Source organism: Desmodus rotundus, chromosome 1 (assembly GCF_022682495.2).
Source record: "Desmodus rotundus isolate HL8 chromosome 1, HLdesRot8A.1, whole genome shotgun sequence".
In the NCBI taxonomy this organism is placed as follows: domain Eukaryota; kingdom Metazoa; phylum Chordata; class Mammalia; order Chiroptera; family Phyllostomidae; genus Desmodus; species Desmodus rotundus.
The window spans coordinates 311,377-331,070 of record NC_071387.1 but is presented as its reverse complement, the minus strand read 5'-3'; the positions used below and the strand labels follow the sequence as shown (position 1 = coordinate 331,070).

The following is a 19,694-nucleotide window of genomic DNA, read 5'->3' as shown; positions in this document are numbered from 1 at the left end:
TGGCGCCTGAGGCTCTGGCTCCTGCCAGGGGAGACGCGGCTCTGCCCTTAGGCCATCCAACTGCAGAGTCCGGTGTGGCGACCTCCTGAAAGTCTTTTCAAGCTGCCAGAGGCCAAGCGGGGGTGGGCTGACTCCCTGTGTCGTACCATGGGCTGCCATCAGGCAGATAGACGGGTATTGGAGTTCAGAGCCACACTGAGTAGCAGGGAGGTAGGAGGGATGCTCCAGCAGGAGGCTCCCTGCTAAGCCCCAAGGACGCTGGAGCAGGTGCACCGGGCTGAGGTGTGGGCTGAGAGTGGGTGGGTGTGAGCTGGTGAACTTCGCGGGGTGGGGCAGAGTGGAACCCTGGGATGGGACCTCGGGCCCGTGGAGTCTGCCCCACGAGGGTCTCCAACAGCCCTGCCTGCCAGCCCCGTGGGAAGTGGCCCAGCTGCAGCGAGACAGCGCCTGGGGCAGGGGCTCGGGCCCCCGTGTGACAGGGCCATCTGTGGGCTCAGGCATGGAAGCTGCACTGGGGGCCAGTCCCAACTCGCTTGGGACTGTGTCCTGCGGGTGCCCTGACGCTGGTCCTTGGCCCAGGGTGCTGAAACACTCCGTGGATGCCACCTACGAGGAGCAGGGCCCGAGCCCTGGGTACCGCATGGAGCTGTCCATCTTCTACGTGGTATACTTCGTGGTCTTCCCCTTCTTCTTCGTCAACATCTTCGTGGCCTTGATCATCATCACCTTCCAGGAGCAGGGGGACAAGGTGATGTCCGAGTGCAGCCTGGAGAAGAATGAGGTGGGCGCTCCCTCTCCGCCCATCCGTGTGTTTGCCGCCCACCAAGGCCCAGCCAGGCCCTGGGGGGGACAGGAGGGCGCATCACCGCCGGCCCCGCCCCGCATGGCCAGGCAGGCTGAGGGGTGGCAGGGCCCCTGGAGGAGGCTGAGCTGCAGGTGCCGCTCTCCCCGAGCAGAGAGCCTGCATCGACTTCGCCATCAGCGCCAAGCCCCTGACGCGGCACATGCCCCGGAGCAGGCAGTCTTTCCAGTACAAGACGTGGACGTTCGTGGTCTCGCCGCCCTTTGAGTACTTCATCATGGCCATGATTGCCCTCAACACCGTGGTGCTGATGATGAAGGTGCGTCAGCGCAGGGGGTGGGGCTGCGGGGCTCCCGGCCTGGTTAGCTCGCTGTCCGGTGGTGGGAGGACCTGAGGCATGGGGATGGGCGTCCTTGGCTGGGAGGTGCCGGGATGGGAGCCACAGTGGCCCCCGTCCATCGTGGGAACCCGGGGCTGCTGAGCCTGTGTCCCACGGCTCCCGTTCCGGGCAGTTCTACGACGCGCCAGACGAGTACGAGCTGATGCTGAAGTGCCTGAACATGGTGTTCACGTCCATGTTCTCCATGGAGTGCGTGCTGAAGATCATCGCCTTCGGGGTGCTGGTACGTGCCTGGGTCCCCGGGCCACACTGTCAGTGTCCCGGCTGCCCTCTGCAGAGGGACCTTGGGGGGCTCCTAGCCTGGAGCTGGGGTTCTCCGAGCCTCAGGGCACCGTGACATGGCAGAGGCCTGCTCCCGACTCTGCCCTCGCCTGGCTCCTGGGGGCAGGGGACACGGGGGTGTCTGTGTGCCTGGCCTGGGACTGTCCCCCCAGTGCGGCCTATCAGTCCCCTCGCCCCTTCTTGATCAGGGGCCCTCTGGGTACCCTTCCTGGCGGGGTCCTCACCACCCTTCTTTCTCTCTAGAACTATTTCCGAGACGCCTGGAACGTCTTTGACTTTGTGACTGTGTTGGGAAGTATTACTGATATTTTAGTAACAGAGATCGCGGTAAGTAGCATTTCTTGACCCCCCTCTGGGGCCCCAGAGTGGTTTCCTCTCGGAGGGCGGCCCCCCTTCCGGGCAGGTGCTCCCTGGAGCCTGGGCTGCGGGCTCCCCGCCACAGGCGCAGTCTGGGGATTCGGTGTCTCTCAGCAAACGCTTGTTCTGGGTGAGAAAACGTCCCTGAAATGTCTGCTGGGGTGGCATTGGCAGCTCATGGTGACAGCCAGCTGGAGAGGCCAGGACCCTTTGAATCTGTGTGCGTCTAACAGCTCAGCACCGCGAGTTTACAAACAGACCGGTGGGAGCTCATGGAGTACTTTAGACTGCAGCTGCGTTTCATAGATGAGACTGGAGATGCGACCTTTTCAAACACACGTGAGTCACGTTCAGAAACACACACTGGCTGGAGTGACCATGTTTTGAAGGGTCTGAACCGTGAAACCTGTTCTCTGAGTGCAACACACGACGTTAGAATTAAATGACAACACGTCTTCATTTGGTCTCAGGTGGGCTCTCCCGGTGCAGACACGGGGGTGGGGAGGCTCTCGTGAAGTCAGCTCACAGGAATGTTCCGGCCAAACTGGCACAGGGAGGTTCGGGGGACAAGGAGGAGAGACAGCGTTGGGGGCTGAGACTGGGTGGGTCACAGAGCCAGGAGCCCTGACTTCTGTCCCCAAGTCCTCGGCTGAGGGCTGTGCCTGGGAGCTCAGTTCTCAGACACCAGGAGGAAGGGGTTCCCGAAGCCTGAGTTCTGGGGATAGGGACAGCAGGTGTCACCCTCGTGAGGCCACACGAGGGCAGGGACATCTGTGTGCCAGCCTAGCCCACTCCGCCCAGTCCTCACATGGTGTCTACCTCAGTCACCTTCCCAGGTGGGGTTGGTCACCCACTTGGAGGAGAGGGCTGGTGTGAGCAGCTGTCTCACCGCTGTCCTCCCACACCCCTTTGGGAGTCTCCTGACCTGGGGCCGGGCTCCCACTGGTCTGGGGAGGGGACTGGGCCCACCCCCAGCTTGCTGTGCACCCTGGCAGCTCCAGCTGCCACCCTGGTTCCGTCGTGGTTAAGAGTGGTCACAGGAGCGTCTAGAGAGGCCCAGGGAGCCCTGGACACTGCCAAGGGCAGCCGTACTGGTCTCTGGCCTGAAGAGCCAGGTGACAGGCACCACGCTCCCTATGCACAGTGTGCTCCTGCCCCTGAGCCAGGACCTCCAGCGTCCCGACAGCAAAGCCTGTGGGATGGCGGGCACAGAGTCCCCAGGTTCCTCGGGGACGTGGGTGGAGCGACCTCCAGGTCCAGCCTGGTCCCTGCCTGACCCGTGTGTTTCTCCATTTGGATGTCTAGCACCAGCGTGGCCATCGGTTTGTGCTAAAGGACGGGAGGCGCGTCGCCAAGCTGGCATTTTACCCGTGCCTCCTGAGTGACGGGGAGTGCGCCATGCAGCGGGTCCTGTGGTGGCTGCCCCTGTGCGCACCCTCTGCTGCTCAGAGTCCCCGTGGTGTGGGACCCGGGCCAGTGAGGCTGACACAGGAGCCGGGCTGAGGCAGGTCACGGCCGTGCAGGGTGACAGGGTCCCATGCAGGCAGCTCAGCCCAGTGGTGCAGGTTGGTGGCCTCAGCTTCACACACAGAGTCCTCGTGGACCTCTGCCCATAGTGGCTATGTGCCCTGCCCGGACTGCGGCCGCTGAGCCTTGCTAGACAGAGTCCAGCTGCTGGGCCCAGGCAGGGCCTCCCCCTGGGCCTTTGCGGTCGGTGCTCCGTGGGCCCCTGGGAGCACCGGGCTGTGGACTCCTGTTGGCGTCAAGGCCCTGCAGCCCGAGCCCTTGGCAGGGCACCTGTGTGTGTGCACATGTGGTCTGGAGGCCTCTCCAGGCCTGGGGCCCTACCACCCTGACCACAGGCAGCTTGCTTCTCCACATGCTGTGGCTGCTCAGGCCCAGCACCCAGAGCACTGCTGTCTGCACTGTGGGCTCTTGTGGGGCCTACACCCACGTGTCCGACCAGCCCTTCCCTGAACCAGGTTTGCAGGGGGATCCCTGGAGGTGTGGGGGGTAGGGGTGAGTGAGGAAGAGGTGCCGGGTGTGGGGTGCAGACCAGCGGTGTGGGACCAAGCCCTGCATCCTGCTGGGGTCCGGTCCTGGGTGTGGTGCCTGCACTGTGCTCGGGGCTACTTTCGGGAGGACAGGTGGTGGTGCCATAGACACGTGGTCTCGTGGGCAGACAGTCTCCGCCCGGCTGGCATGGGAGGCCCGCTTGCTGGGGACGCAGCCTTGCTCCAGAATCACAGGCATCTGCAGGGCTGTTCAGGGGTGTGCTGGCCCCCCGCCCAGTATCTCTGTCGAACGCAGACAGCCTCGCACGGGGCTGCTGTGTCTGCATGCCAGCTCACGGCACTGGCTGCCCTGTGTTGTGCATTGCCCCCCGAGGAGTGAGGAGAGGCCCCTGCAGTCCCTCGCAGGTGCCTGCAGAGAACAGGACACGGGGAGCGCTCCCTGTTTGCACGTGGCCAATTCTAAACAGGTGGAGTGAGAAGGGAGGGCTGCGGCCCACACTCACTGGTCACACCAACGCAGAATTCCAAACCGCACTCTGCAAAGTGGCCCACTATCTGGGGAGAGAGGACAGGCTCGTCCTGGACGCAGGGCTCTGCCTCAGAGTTGTGGCTGAGCCGGCTGTTAATGTGGTCCAGTCATGGCTGCTGAGGAGACGCCCAACCAAGTGCAGATTTTATTCATGATGAAAAGCTCTAGCAACCTAGGAATTATTGAATTGATGAAGAGCAGTTACCAAAAAATCCCACGCAAACACTGTAATGGCAAAGCTTGGAGAGAGCGTCCTTCTGAGCCGGAAGCAGACAGCGAGGGCTGTGAGCAGCGCTTCTCGTTGGCGCTGAGGCCGGGTCCTGGTCAGTCCTGAGAGGGAGCGCTGGGGCTCGGCTGTCTGGCTCACCACGTGGAGTCACGCCTGCCACGTGGCGGTGCTCCGTAAATCCTTGTCCAGTGAGTAGATGAGAAAGAGAGAAAACACCTCCTACAGCAGAGAAGCTGAGGTGGCGCGTCACTGTCACTCGTGATGTCACCATCCAGGGCTGATGCTCAGAGTCGCAGGAGGCCGAGGAGAGGACGCAGCGACATGAGCTAGGTGGCTGCGTTCATGGCCACTCAGCATCCAGATGGCAGACCTAGCGTGGAATATGACTGAGTTTTATTGAAAGAGATTAAGGACTTAAACAGATGGAGTTATTTACGTTAATTAGTGAGTAGTGTTCATTTTAGAGAGATGGCAGTTTCCCCCACATGGACCTGCAGATTCAAGGCGATTTCCATCAAAATACCAGTGGTTTTGTCTGTTTGTCAGTTTTGGAACTTGACGAGCTGCTTCTAAAATTTGTAAGAAGGAGCAAAAGCCCCCAAAATCAGGATAGTGAAGAAGAAGGTGCTGCTGGGAGTGTGGGAGGCGGCTGCTCCCGCCACAAGGAGACCCACCGCGAAGCCGCAGCTGCCGGCCTAGGGAGGAGCCGAGCTGGGGTCAGAACCTGGCACATGCAGAGCTCTGTGGGACCTGATGTCGAAGTGCGGAAGCAGACGTTGGGTCTCGGCTCACTCTGGTCCCAAAAAACCTACTTCAGGTGGGTGAAAAAGCTGAAATATAAGAAGCAGGTCTTTAAAACTCTTAGAAGAAAGTACAGAGAATATCTTTAAGCCCTTGGGATATGGACTGATTTGTAAGCACCAGCCAAAACTGGAAGAAAGAAGTGTGTAGTGGAGAGCTTCTGTGGATTGGAAGAAGGAAGGGCCGTCCGTGAGCAAGGGGACACTGGCCTCCTGTCCCTTCATTTCCACCTTTCCAAGCAGTGTCACCGTGCCAGCATGTGTCAGAGGTCATCACCTCCGCCCTTCTTGAGCCTCATTCTTGTGGGAGGCACCGGAGAGGCATAGGGTGGGGGGCTTTGGCAGTGTGTCCAGACAGGACGTCACTAGGGAGGTGACTTCCGGCTGGAGGCTCCTGGGCTTGTGAGGGAGCTGAGCAGGGAGACCCATGCAAAGACATGCCAAGCCTGAGGTGAGGGCAGCAGGTGGGGAGGGCCTTGCAGTCGGGCAGTGTGGGTTTTCCAGGGTTTGGGGTATATTCCCTAGCTGCTGTCTGCCACTGGTTGACGCTGCTTGGGCAAGGGGGCCCGCGTCCTGGCCTGGGAACTGTCTTGGGAGAAAGGGGGGCAGTGCTGGTGGTGGGTGTGGGTACAGTCCAGCACAGCTAGCTGCCAAGAGCGAGGCAGAGGAGCAGGATTAACTAGTGGTCAGGCTCACAGCTGCCCACGGACAGGGATGGGTGTGAAGCTGAGGCAAGAGCGACCAACCTTTCAATCTGAGCATTCGGAAGGAGGGACCACTGTGAGCTGAGATGGGAAGGAACGAGGGTGGCATGGGTGTGACTGGACTTCTGAGGGGGTCAGCCCACAGGCAGCTGGATGGAGGGCCTGGCGCTTGGCAGGGATTCAGGCCGGTGACAAGGTCGGGGGCTGTGAACATGCAGGTGGTGTCAGAGCCGTGAGGTCGGTCAGGGGGCAAAGGGTGACAGCTGAGTTCCCGGTGCCCTGGCGTTTGGGGACAGAGGCGTGGCCCGAGCGCCCCAGGCTCTTCCATGAGTCAACAGGAGGCGCACCCAAGTGTGAAGGTGGCAAATGGTCTGAATGGGATTTTACAGAAAAACAGAAATGGCAGTTCACGTAGGAAGAGACGCTCAGCCTCGTCTGTATCCAAAGAAACAGGAAGTGAAACGACGCGGAGACACCGGTTTGTCAAAGCGAAATCTAACAGTGCCCCCCCGTCGCACGGACGCCGCTGGGCACGGGCCGGCCGCAGCCCAGCAGCCTCTCCCAGGTCCGTGTGCCGGAGCCATGTCTGTGCCGTGGTGATGTGCACACGCGTGAGCTCATGGCAGTAGTGGGGCTCTGCTCACAGCCCATGCACAGGCAGCTCACATCCGAGAGGCGCTCACGGCAGGGTCCCAGCACCAAGGCCAAGGACGGGCAAGGAGACCCATTTTAAGAGTTTGTGGTAAAACAACAAAGAAGGACAACCGTTCCCGAGAATTAAGAGCAAGTACTCCACCTGGGCAGGAGGGAGGGCTGCGGCAGGGGCTGCAGAAACTGTGGTCAGGTCGTTCCCTAAGCCAGGTGATGAGCGTGTGGATGTCTTACTACCTGCCTCCTAACTGTGTGTGTGCCCGTATTTACACGGAGTCTTTTCTAATGTGGTGCATTTCAGGGCTTTTAAAATCGAATGATCTGAATAATCCAGACAAAAAGCTGAAAGCTGCCATTTACTCCAAAATAAAATCAGGGTTGTCCCCAACCTACGGCACTGTGGCCTCACCCGGAGGCTGCCCCTTCCCGGTGCTCCTCACAGGATGGTTGGCCCCCAGTGAAGGGACATAGATACTGAGCTCCCACCTGCACGGATGCCACTCTGGGGGCTTCTGCACGTATGCGTCCTTGCCGGAGGGGGCAACGCTGGAGGACCTCAAAGGAGAGGCAGGCAGGGTGCCTAGCCCACTGTGCAGACAGGAAACCTCCTCCAGAGAGACCTGTGGTGGGTGCTGGGGAGCCCAGCGCCTGTCCTTCAGCAGCTGGACCCTCAAAGCCCAGGCGGCTGGTGGTCATCTCAGACCGCAGTCACCCTGGATGCCCCGCAGGGCTGGCGGGCGGGCTGAGAGGCTGGTGGTGTGAAAGCTCACTGTGCCCAGCAGCGCGGGGACGCAGTGCCCCTCACCCCTCGCTCTGCACAGAGGAAAAAGACACAAGGAAGCCGTCCTGCGGGCTCGTGGTGTTTCCTTCTCATCTGTAGTCACTTCATACATTACTTGGCGAATGCACTCTTTTTTTCCTTTGGCAAAAACATGAGTGTCAGTCCCCACCCCCGACTGAAAAGCAAGCTGGAGCGTCAGTCTCAGCCAGGGTCACGTGGAGGAAGCACTCCAAGCACAAAACTGACATTGATTTCTTTGCCTGGAAATAAATCAGTGCCTGTGCCTCATTCTGAATTTGCATTACAAACAGAAATGCAAATGCGCACCTCTGTCTGCAGAACCCACAGATTCCAAAGCTCTGCTTTGGTGCATTTTAAAGAAAATACCCAGTTTACCAAAATGCTAAAAATTTTCCAGTGAAGTATTCGGAGTTTCGGTTTTGCTTGTGTTGATGACTCATTTTCTCCTTGTTTTCTGTTTTATGTTCTTGACTTACCCTAACCTACCTGCTGACTCACGCCACCCAACCAACACTCACTGCGAACACCGTGTCTCTCCGTCTGCATGTCGCGCCTGCTGCTCGAACGCCCCAATTTGTAAATAATGCGCAAATATCCATCCATGAAAACATCACACATAGGAAACGGTTGGTCTCCTGACTTTAACGGTTCTTAAGTCTCCTTGCTTCGCTTGCTCTGCCTGGCTGTGTCCCGAGAGCCCTCGCCCGGGCACCCCCGGGTGTGTGGTCAGAGCCCGGCTGCTCCCACCCCGGCTGTGTGCACGGTCCTGGTCTGGGGCCCAGCAGGGGCTTCCGAGCTGGAACATTTTTTCCTGCTGAGGTTGGCTCAGAGCTGAGGAGGCTTTGCAGGATGTGAGTCTGGGCCCACTCCCCCCAGAGTCCATGGTTTCTGTTGCCGGCTCCACTGGCAGAAGCAGAAGGTTCTGTCTGCCCAGTGGCCTCTGACCCAGTCTCCCTGGTCTCCTTCCTGCAGACCCTCCCATACAGAGTCAGCCTGGGGCCAGGGCTGGGGATGGGGGCTCTGTGTCTGGGACTCAGGAGGGCTGTGTACGGCCTGGCTGAGGAGGAAGAGGGCCTGCCCCTGGGCACCAGTTGCCTCGGGTTAGTGTGTGTGCACCCTTGGTCGCCGAGCCGGGGGGTCTGGGGGTCTGACCTTGGGCCTCTGCTAGGTCGGTAGGAATGTCCGAGAGGAGAGCAGGATTGGGGAGCAGACCACACTGAGGCTGCATCCTGAAAGTCACGTGAAGTAGCAGGTTCACAATGCCCGCTACAGAAAGCAGATGTTTCTGGGAAAGTGTGTCCCAAACAGATGGAAAGCCAGTTTGAAGAAATGACAACTGATGCTGCCCAGGCTCCAAGGCGTGTCGCTCAGCACCCCCCGCATGGTGACGGGCATGTGGGTCTGGGCACAGAGTCTCTTTCCTTGTCGGCCCCCACGACCACTGAGCAGGAAAGGGGCTTCTGCACGGCCGACCTCGCCCTGTCATGCCGTGGCCCAGGCAGGTGTGCTCAGGTTTCAGGGGGCCCCCGATTGGCTGTGACCTTGACCCGAGGCAGTGATGTGCTTGGATGTGGGGGATGCCAGCATTGGCCTGGGGTCAGCCCATCACCTTGTGGGGTGTTCCACAGCCCAGTGGGTTGTTAGGCCTCATTTTCAGTGACCCTTCCCCACCTGGGCAGGGGACTCTAGTGTGCTACCAGGTGGCTCATCCACCACACCGAGGGGCAAAGAGGCACCCTGCGCTTCTCCAGGCCTTTGCTGACTCGGGTGGGTGCAATAAGCCAGGGCCTGGCTTTGAAGTAGGTGCAGCTGTTCCCAGGTGCCACGGAAGCCATGGACTCTGGGGGGCAGGGCAGGTGTGTCCACCTCCAGGGGGTGGGGCTGAGGCCAGAGGAGACCGTGCACAGCTGTGGGGAGGCTGCCGAGTGCTGCCCGGCCCTGCATGCAGCCACCCTGCTGCCCGCCTCTCACGCTGTGCTTGGAGCATCTTCGAGCTCTCACCATCTGTCCTCATGGCTCTCCAGGGCTGTCTGTCTGTTGCCACCCCCACCCCTCTCCTGAGTTTCCCCTGAACCCCAAGAAAGAAGCCCGGGCGGGGGTGGGAGCTAATGGGATGGAAAAGCCCTTGCCTCCTCAGAACGCAGCCTGCCTTCTCACCCCAGAGTTGGCATCATCCTGGAACCTTCCAGAAGTCAGTCTGCCGGCTGCCTGAGCAGACCGCTCAGAGCCAGGCAGGTGCTGACTGCTAGCACCTCCTGGCCGCTCTGCACCCATCTGAGCAGGTGGTTTCCGAGTGGAGGGCTCCGCAGGCAGGCACTTGGCTACCCCCTCAACGAGCTGTGTTGTCCTGCCCCACGCACAGCGGCCCATGCAGCCCTGAGCCATCCTCCTCAGGAGTCCGGCCTGTCGAGAGTCCTCAGGGACCTGGGCCGCAGACGGCGGGGGAGTCGTCTCATGGCTGTCATGCACCCTCGGGGCTCCCTCCCCAGCACAAGCAAGTGGGGGAGCAGTGGGTAGCCCACACCCCTGGGTCCCACCAGAGGTCCACTTCTGCTTCTTGCTGGCCTGGGCCACAGCCAGCTGCCTCTTGGCCTGTTGAACCCTCCCACCTGATGTCACCGTCCGAAACCCGTCCTCCCGTGAGCCCTGTGCTGTGCGGCCACCGGTCAGTCCCCAGCAGAGTCCAGGCCCCTGCCACAGGCTGGGAACCAAGAGGTCAGTCCCTGAGAGTGCAGACACCTGAGGGAAGTGGCAGACAAGGTGCAGGTCGGGGCCAGAGTGCCGCTCTCTCTGCACGGGTGGCTGCCAGGACCAGACAGGCAGCCCTGGAGCAAGGCCCAACCGCACGCTGCTGCCGTCAGCCTCTGTGTTCTGTCCTGTTTCACCCCAAATCCGGTGGCACAGCCTGTCCGAGCCCACGCTGCCTGTCCTCTAGGGGTCGCATAGCGGGAGGAAGCTGCCCTCACTTGGGCTTCGGTGGCCCCGGTATCTGAGCAGATGGGGGTGGGGAGCTGCCTGGTCCACGTGCACCTCAACTTCTCAGGGACTGGCCCTGAGAAGGAGGCATCGATAATTCACGGTAGGCCAGGTAGAAGCCCCAGTCCCAGGTCCTCTGTAGCGGCCAGAGGGTATTGGTTTATTTTCGTGGATTTTGAACCCTTTGGAGGAGGGAGCAGTGGTAGGTATCCTGGGTCCTCTGGAGCAGAGACCTGTTTGTGGGATGTGAGGTGGCTTCCATGGTGTGAATAGCAGGACCTTGGCACCCACCTCCTAGGTGACCTGTCTACAGGGGACGGGAGAGGCCCCAGAGCACGTGTCTACCCCTACAGGGTCCCATGGGCAGGGGCTTTGCTGGCTGTGTGGGGAAGGGCAGGGTGAGGCCACCATGGTAGGGCAGGTCCCTTCAGAGGTGCTCCTGGGAGAAGCAGCCCTGCCCAGCACCTAGACTGGGGGCGGTGTCCTGCTTTCATGGTGCCAGGTGACAGCAGCCCCACCTGGCAGCAGGGAGCTGCTTGGGAGACCTCTTTGTCCCTCCCGACGGCTGGGGTCGGTCTCTGACCTGCTGCATGAGAACGGGTTTGTGATGACACGCTTCACAGAAGGGTTTCTCATGGCTGACAGCTGCTTAGACTGAAGTGGTAACTTTGTTTAAATCTGTCTCTCCATCCACCTTTCTCTGGGACCACTGGGGTGTGGGGGGAGGTGGGTGGGAGGCAGCTCCGCTGCCACCAACAAGCCGGAGGCTGACTTTGGAAAGTCAGAGAACGACCTTCTTTCTGCAGAACAACTTCATCAACCTCAGCTTCCTGCGCCTCTTCCGCGCCGCCCGGCTCATCAAGCTGCTACGCCAGGGCTACACCATCCGCATCCTGCTCTGGACCTTTGTCCAGTCCTTCAAGGTGAGGTGCGGCCTGCTGCGGAGGGCCAGGGCTGGGGTGCACACCCGTCGGCACCCGCTGTCCTGGTCTCCCTTGTGAAGACTTGCACCTTATCCAGAGAGCATCCTGTTGGCGCTCCCAGAACTCTGGGCGGACCCTGCTGTTTCGCTGGAGGGACGAGGCAGTTGCCTGTGGGAGGGGCTCGGCCAGTGGGGTGGGCCTGGTGTCGGCACCCTCTGCCTGCAGACCCGAGGCTGACCCCCTTCCCGTGCCCCACAGGCCCTGCCCTACGTGTGCCTGCTGATTGCCATGCTGTTCTTCATCTACGCCATCATCGGCATGCAGGTGCGCACGCCCGCCAGGCCGCGGCCCTCAGGGGCGGAGCAGCGGGCTGACAGTTAGCAGACACTTCTGTGAGCAGGTGCCACGTAAGCACTTGGGGAGCCTGACCCTGAGAGACCGTTTTGTGGATGAGGAGCGCCTGCTCTCAGGAGTGTCCCGGGTGCACGGTGGAGGGGCCACTGGGCCCCGAGGTGTTGAGCGTCCGAGCTTGGCCAGGAGAGCAGCAGCTCTGAGGGACAGCCCTCCACTGCTTTGCAGGCGATGACACATGGCCAAAGTCTGCGGGGTCCGGGCCCATCCCGGCGTGTGTCACGTCCGTCTACCTTGTGCAGTGTTGTCTGTCTTCACTTTGCCAGAGAACACTGTGTCCGTTATTTGGGAAAATGGAAAAGACATGAGCGGTGTCCCCATTACAAACCTCTGTCACCTGGCCACTTCCCATGGAGGGGTGGCAGGCGGGTGGGCCCAGAGGCAAACGTGGTGGGAGCGCCAGTGTGTTACAGGCGAGCTGAGCATAGGAGTTTAGAGTCGACGTCTGGGACTGAGAAGCCCTCCTGCTTCCCAGGGGCTGGGCCAGACCCTCCGTGAGACGAGCGTGCTTTTCCTGCTGTGGGCTGGCTTTGTAGAAACGCAAAATCGGGGGATTTGCTTTTGATGGACTGTGACAATTCATAAATTTTCCAGCTAGGATCCAGATTTTTTTCAAACTAGATTTCTTTATTTTTAGGGAGAGGGGAAGGGAAGGAGAAAGGGAAGGAAACATCAATGTGTTGTTCGCCTCACTGGGGACCTGGCCTGCAACCCAAGCATGTGCCCCGACTAGGAATTGAACTGGCAACCCTTTGGTTTGCAGGGCTCTAGATTCCAGATTTTAAGCTGAGAACGGTAACTGACACATCTGCATTTCTAACCTTGAAAAAAATAAATTGAAATGTGTAGAAATCCCATGGTGGTATTTGCACAGAAATTTAAAAAGAAACTTTGAAACAACCTACCAGAGCAGTTGCCGGTATAACTGCTCCTTTGGAATCACTGACAAGCACGAACCAGGAAATGCTTCCCCTCTTGTCTGTTGCCAGAGGCCATCTGCCTGGCTCTGGGTCCCCCTCCTGGAGGTCTCCTGGCCCTCGGGCCTTTCAGGAGGCTTCCTCTGGGCCCTCCCCCCACCCAGGGGCAGTCTGCTAGGCCGCCCCTGTCTCGGGGTCCCACTCACATCCTCTGTGCCTGGTCCCAGCTCCAGGAGCGGTGGGCCGGCCTGCAGCCTGTGCTCCCATTTCAGGTGTTTGGGAACATTGCTCTGGACGACGACTCCAGCATCAACAGGCACAACAACTTCCGGACGTTTCTACAAGCCTTGATGCTGTTGTTCAGGTGTGTTGTGCAGGAGGTCGCCTTGTTCTGCTGTCTGCTCCTAAGGGCTCCTGGGCAGTGGACGCCCTGCAGGCAGGTCACCTGGGGGCCTGGGCTGGGCCGGCCTCCCCACCTCACTGCTGCTCTGGGCTGCAGCTGAGAGGCCGCCCGTGAAGCTGCTGGAAAGGTCTGGGAGGACAGAGATGCCTGGCAGGGCCTCGTGTGGTGTGCTGGCCTCAGCCTCTCTGGCCTCACACCTTCCTGAGTGCAGGGACCCGTGGGCTCGGAGAACTGGGCAACAGGGATCCACCTGTGACAGGGTAGAGCTCAGTGACCCAAGGCCCCAGTGGGCCTGAACAGCCGGTCAGAGGGCATCTCTGCCCGCCTCCATTGCTCATGGGAGCTGCTGTGCCCTGGGCTCTGGGGGGCAGCCCAGCCCCCTGGTGGAGCCCCAAGGGGCACAGGGCTTGTTTTGGGCTGAGGCCTCCGAGGAAGGTGTGCTCAGCACCTCTAGCCCCACCATTCTCAGGCTCGTCTGAGGCTGGGGGCTGTTGACACTCCCGGTATGAGAACAGAGGAGGGGGCACAGAGGGTGGGGAGGGGCTGTGTCTTGCAGCCTCCAAAGTGTCCCCCACCCAGTGACAAACAGGAAGGAAGAGCGTGGTGGAGGGCTGCAACGACCTCAGACCCTGCCCACCTGCCTGAGGGTTTCCGAGTTGGGCTGCTACGGGGCTGCCCAGGGGACTGGCTCCGGTTCTTCTCTGGGTGGGGGCAAGCTCGGACCTCGTTGGGTGGGCTAAGGTGTGTGGGGAGTCTTCTGACCCTTGTTCTCTGTCTCAGAGGAGCAAGCCCCCTGAGGCCTGCACTTGCCCCGCATAGCATCTGTCCTCTGAACTTCGGTTGGGCCATTAATTGTATTTCTCAGTCGCTAATATCCCTCCTCGCGCCACAGAAGACCCGAGGCAGGCTGCAGGTGTGGACCTGGGCTTCAAGCCTTTGGTCTCGAAGGTCTCTCTTCTTTTCTGATCCTTACATCGCATGTGCGCACCCTCACCCCTTGTGCGTGGCACAGGCTGAACCGCCTCTCTGCAGAGGGCTCCTCATCCCTGATCATCATCACTGGGCCCCAGGCCCGGCTTCTGCCCAGGGCGGGACACACAGGTGCACAGAGGGGACTCAAGCCTCTGGCCTGCCTGCAGCTCTAGTGCACACCTGGCCTCTGTGGCTGGCTGCCTTGGAGGGCCCTTCAGGTGGCTGCACAGGGTGGGGGTTTCGAGGTGAGTTCAGGGAGCAGTGGAGGCCGGCGTGGCTTGCGTGGACTGAGCAGGATGGTCTTCGGGGTCTGGAAGGGTAGGCAGCAGGCCCCATGGGGCTGTGGGTAGTCACGTGATTTTGGCTTCTTCTGTGAGTGGCGAGATCCAGCCTGTTTCTTGTGGACCTGCAGGCTGAGGGGCAGGAAGGGCCAGGTGTCAGGAGGCGGCAGCAACGACTCAGGGTGGCAGGAAGCACTGAGGTCTGTTTCTTGCAGGGAGATGGGCTGACAGAGACAGACGGGATGTGGTGGGAGGGAGAGACAAGAGGCAGGTGATGGTGGGCAGTGCAAGGCTGGATGGGCTGGGCCAGCCGTGAGGGGACAGGAAGTCCGGCTGGCCGAAGTGGCTCTGTGGTGCCCACGGGGGCACCCAGCATGGGCTCCCTCCTGGGCTGTGGGTTGCTTTCGTATTGAAACGAGCCATTGGAAGGTCTGCTGCCCGAGGGCTGTGTTCTGGAAGGAGCTGCCTGTCACCCAAATGCGGGGTCTCTGTGGGCGGGAACCTAGGCCTCACTGTGCCCCTCTCCTCAGGAGTGCCACCGGCGAGGCCTGGCATGAGATCATGCTGTCTTGTCTCAGCAACCAGGCCTGTGATGAGCACGCCAACGCCACTGAGTGTGGCAGTGACTTCGCCTACTTTTACTTTGTCTCCTTCATCTTCCTGTGCTCCTTCCTGGTGAGTTCACCGTGGTGCCTGCCTGGCCTGCGTCCCGTCTCAGTCCACCTTGGGGCCCCGTTTCGTGACCTGTGTCACACTGGGAGCTGGTTCTTCAGACACGACCACCTTACGTGCCCTGAAGGGACCATCCAGCAGAGAGCGCCATGGGTATTAGGTCCTGCCTGGGTGTGGGGGCTGAGCCATGTGGAGCCCGGGGCATTTGGTTGGAGCGGTCAGTGGGCTGGCCCCAGACTGGATTTCATCCCAAGTCATTGGGAGCCCCCGGGGGATGCAAGCAGGGGTGGGACATGGTCTGCCTGCTGTCAGGGCCTCGCTCTGCCACTGCTCCTGTTCAGAGGAGCATGGAGGGAGCAGGCACAGTGGGTGGCAGTGGCCTGGAGCAGGGTGCGCGTCAGTCCAATCTACAGGTGGAGCCGGCAAGATGGGTGACGGGGGTACAGCTGTGTCCTGAGGTTTCCTGGGTGAGTGGGAGGACAGGAGCGGCAGGGATGGGACTGGGGAGGGAGGCACCAGGGACACTGCGCAGACCTCTGGGCCGCAGGTGTCAGCATGTCCTCAGTAGCGTTTGGTGCATCTGTGGGGCCAGATGATGTCCCCCTGGCCCCTGGTACCCAGACCATGGTCCATAGACCCCTGGCTGAAGCAGCGCCCGAGCACTCGGCAGAATGCAGACTCCGGGGCCTCCCAAACTCCCTTGTCAGGGTCTCCAGGAGAGGGACCCATGGGTCTGGGTCTTAACACACTTTGCACGTGATTCTGTACACGCCCAACTCTGAGAAGCCCAGGCAGAGTGTGATTTGAGAAGCTGAACACTGAGGCATCTCTGCGGGCATCTAGGGGATGGGAGTGCTGGCCCAGAGGTGGAGAAACTGTCAGGGAGGCTGGTGGAGAACCAGGAGGGTAGCACCCCAAAGCCGAGGGAGGAAATGTCGACACGGGAAAGGCTGTCGGGCAGCAAAGGAGGACGAGGTTGGCTGAGAGGTGCCCACTGGATGTGGGAAGGTGGAGGCCACTTTGACTGTCATGAGAACAGGAGTTTGCAAGGCGGGACCCAGCCTCCCACAGCAGGTTCACGCCGTGGGGAGTGGCAAGCAGCGCAGCAAGAGCAGACATGGCATGTCTGTGGCCGTGACTGTGAGCAGGACCAGCCATACTCACTCCTTGGTGCTGTGGGCAGAGAAGGGCGTGGTCCAGACTTGGGGTTTTCCAGGCAAGTCTAAGGAGGGAGAGGAGGGTCATGTGAGGATTTCAGTACTGGATCCAGGAGCAAAGCTGGGGACAGAGAGAGGGGACTGGGGCGGCGGGGGGGCAGGGCCCCTAATTGAGGACCTCATGTGGAGAGTGAGTGTCAGGGGAAGTAAGCCAGAAGGACAGGCGACATGGGCCCGGAGTGGGACAGCCCGAGTTAGGGCTCTGCAGGCAGCCCTGTAGGTCTGTTGGGTGACTTGTGCCCAGAGTCCCTCAGGTCTAGTTTGGTCTGACAGAGAAGTGACAGCAGGAAAAACGGGATTGTGATTTGGGGACGTCTGGCAGGACCAGGGTAGGTTGTGATCCAGCCACCTGGATTGGAGGGGAGGTGGGCAGGACAGCCTGCTCACAGTTACTGACTTAGACGACGTGCCAAGTCCCACGGCTTCCGGAAGACGATGAGCCCCGGATTCATATCATCCTGGTCACCGTGAAGAATCGGGTGCTCAGAGGCATCAAACGCGTGGTTGGCCTGTGTGTGGGACCTGAGCTGTTACAACAGACAAATTCCTAGAAGGACACAAATCACTGTAACTGACTCCAGAAGAAACAGAAAATCCAGGTAGACCTGTAACAAGTAAGTTTGAATCACTAGTGAAAAATACCCTCTCAAAATGAAGTCCAGGACAGGATGCGTCACTGGTGAACCCCACCAAACAGTAAAGGAGGAATCAGCACTGGTCTCCTGCACACTCTCCTGACAGAATGGGGGAGGAGGGAGCACTTCCGGACTCACTCTGCGAAGTCAGTGCCATCTGGTCATAAAACCCGACAAAGACATGACCGGAGGAGAAAACCACGCATGTCCCGCATGAATGTAGGTGTGAGTGTCCCGACCAGGACGCTGACTCCATCAACACGTCAGAGGGTCACTCATCGCAGCCCGGTGGACCCTCTCAGGGATGCAGGGACGGACCAACACATGAAAGTCAACCCAACTAATGAACCCCACTAATGAGGAAAAACCCACACGGTCATCGCAATAGATGCAGAAACAGAGCTTGACAAAACTAAACACACTTTCATGTTAAAAACACTGAACAAACAAGAAGAAGGGGACTTCCTGAACATGATAAAGAGCTTTTATGAAAATGCACAGCTGACCTCATATTTCATGGTGAACGACTACCAGCTTAAGCCTGAAGAAGACATGAAAGGCATCCGAATGGAAAGGACTTGCGGATGACATTGTTGCGTATATAGAAAATCCCGAAGCGCACACACACGCTCTCACCAGAGCACCGCCATCGCTAAGAAAGGAGTTCGCCAAAGTTCCAGGCACAGAACGAGCACACAACAATCTGTGTGTTTCTGCACACGGGCAGTGAACAGTCTGAAAAGGAAGGCGAGAAATAAACCTATTACCAGTAGCATCCACAGGAATACGATGTGTAGGAATAAACGGATCCCATGGAGGTGAAAGACTTGCACACTGAAAACTGCAAACGTTGCTGAAAGCAGCAGAGGAGACCTGACTGAGGGGACAGGCATCCCTGTCCGCGAGTCAGAAGGTGACGGCGCCCCACAGTGGCTGGCAGCGGCCATGCCCTCCCTGTCAGGACCCCAGCAGCCTTTTTTGGCAGAACTGGAAATGCCTGTCCTCAAATTCATATGGAATTTCAAGGAGCTCAAACAGCCAACACAATCTTGAAGAAAAACGAAGTTAGAAAATGCACATTTCCCAAAAACTTGGTACAAAGCTCCTGTAATCAAAACAGTGGACATTTTTGCCCTGGACACCCTGGTTACCCACTGTGGGACTAATGGTTTCCTCAGCCGGCGGTGCCCTCCGTGTGCAAAGGAGTGAAGTGGGATGCTCACCTCACTCTACTTGTTACAGTCAACTCAAAACCAATTAGAGACCAAAACATAGCAGTTTAAACTGTAAAACTCTTACAAGAAAACATGGGAAAAAAATCATCTAGACCTCAGACTTACCAAAATTATGAGCAACATGAGACAGATAAACTAAACTATTCAAAATTAAAAACCTTTTTGCATCAAAATACATTGTCAATAATGTGAAAAACAGTCTCTAAGGACTAGGAGGGAATGTTTGTACTCGTCACATATCTTACAGGGGTGAATATCCAGAATGTATATAAAGAACCCAGTAGCTCAACAACAAAACGATGAGCAACCAAATAAAAATGGGCAAAGAATCAGAACAGACCTTCTACCAGAGAGAAAATACAAGGGGTGACGTGAGCTAGATGCTCCGCATCTGCTCTCCTGCGGGAAGTGCAGATCAAAGCGACAGTGACATACTGCTCGTGGACATGGACATAGGTGGCGGTAATAATGGTTTTTTAATGGGAAATAACAAGCCGTGGCATGAACATGGAAAATAGGAACTGGTACATTTCCAGATAGGAATGTAAAACAGCGTCTCTGAAAGAACAGTTTAGAATTTCCCCCAAATTAAGCACGGATGTACCACGTGGCCCAGCATTCCGCTGGAGAGAAATGAAATGGCCACACAGACTTGTACAGGAATGTTCACAGCAGCGGGAGCCGTAAGAGCAGGAGGTGGCAACCACCCAGTGCCGTCAGAGGGTGAATGGAGAGACGCGCCCTGGTCTCTGCCTGTAAGGGAACGAGTCCAGCCCTGAAAGGGAGTGGGCCTCCGCCACACACGACCCCCAATGTGAGGGACTCTCAGAAACATGGCGCTGAGTGCAGAAGCCGGACCCAGAAGCTCATATTGTACGATTGAGTCCTTGTATAGGAAATATTCCCACAGACAAATGTACAGATACGGGAAGGAGGCTGGCGGTTTCCAGGATGGGAGGAGGGGAAGGGCTGCAGGAGGCGTCCTCTGGGGCCCGGGAACAGTGTGGAACCAGTGGCATGGTGGGCGCTCCGCACTGTGCAGGTGCTGAATGCCGCTGACCATGCACTTCAAAATGGTCCTCCCGTGAGCAAACCGCTATTCTTGGGGCGTCACTGCCGCCCTGGAAGGCTCCCTCAGAGGGGAGAAGGGGGGTGGTGGGGCAGTGGTGGTGTTGGGGGACCTGACAGCAGCATGGACCGTGGTCAGTAAATGAGGGGCCTGATTCGGACGAGGCCTTAGTGTCGAGAGCGCAAGCTTTTGGAGGTTCACTGTGGCTAGTGTCAGACCTCTGCAGCTGCAGCTGCTGCTGTTCCTGGGGCCGGGCGGTGGAGGAGCAGCGGGGGGGGGGGGGGGGGGGGGGGGGGGGGGGGGGGGCAGTGAGGGGGAGGAGCCGGTTGGAGGAGGAGCAGAGGGGCCGGTGGGGGAGGAGCAGTGAGGGGGAGGAGCCGGTTGGAGGAGGAGCAGAGGGGCCGGTGGGGGA

At 59.2% G+C, this 19,694-nt stretch overlaps 1 protein-coding gene across 7 annotated transcripts in view; it reads left to right on the top strand.

Annotated features, from left to right (window-relative positions):
• Nucleotides 1–19,694, top strand: part of CACNA1B (calcium voltage-gated channel subunit alpha1 B) — a 126,857-nt gene that overhangs the window by 83,988 nt on the left and 23,175 nt on the right. For all 7 annotated transcript variants that reach the window (XM_053918422.1, XM_053918416.1, XM_053918431.1 and 4 more), the window contains 8 exons: nt 580–781; nt 957–1,121; nt 1,315–1,425; nt 1,728–1,811; nt 11,354–11,470; nt 11,729–11,794; nt 13,071–13,162; nt 14,985–15,129. In XM_053918422.1, coding sequence (XP_053774397.1) covers nt 580–781; nt 957–1,121; nt 1,315–1,425; nt 1,728–1,811; nt 11,354–11,470; nt 11,729–11,794; nt 13,071–13,162; nt 14,985–15,129 — 982 coding nt within the window. The remainder of the gene's footprint in view (nt 1–579; nt 782–956; nt 1,122–1,314; nt 1,426–1,727; nt 1,812–11,353; nt 11,471–11,728; nt 11,795–13,070; nt 13,163–14,984; nt 15,130–19,694) is intronic.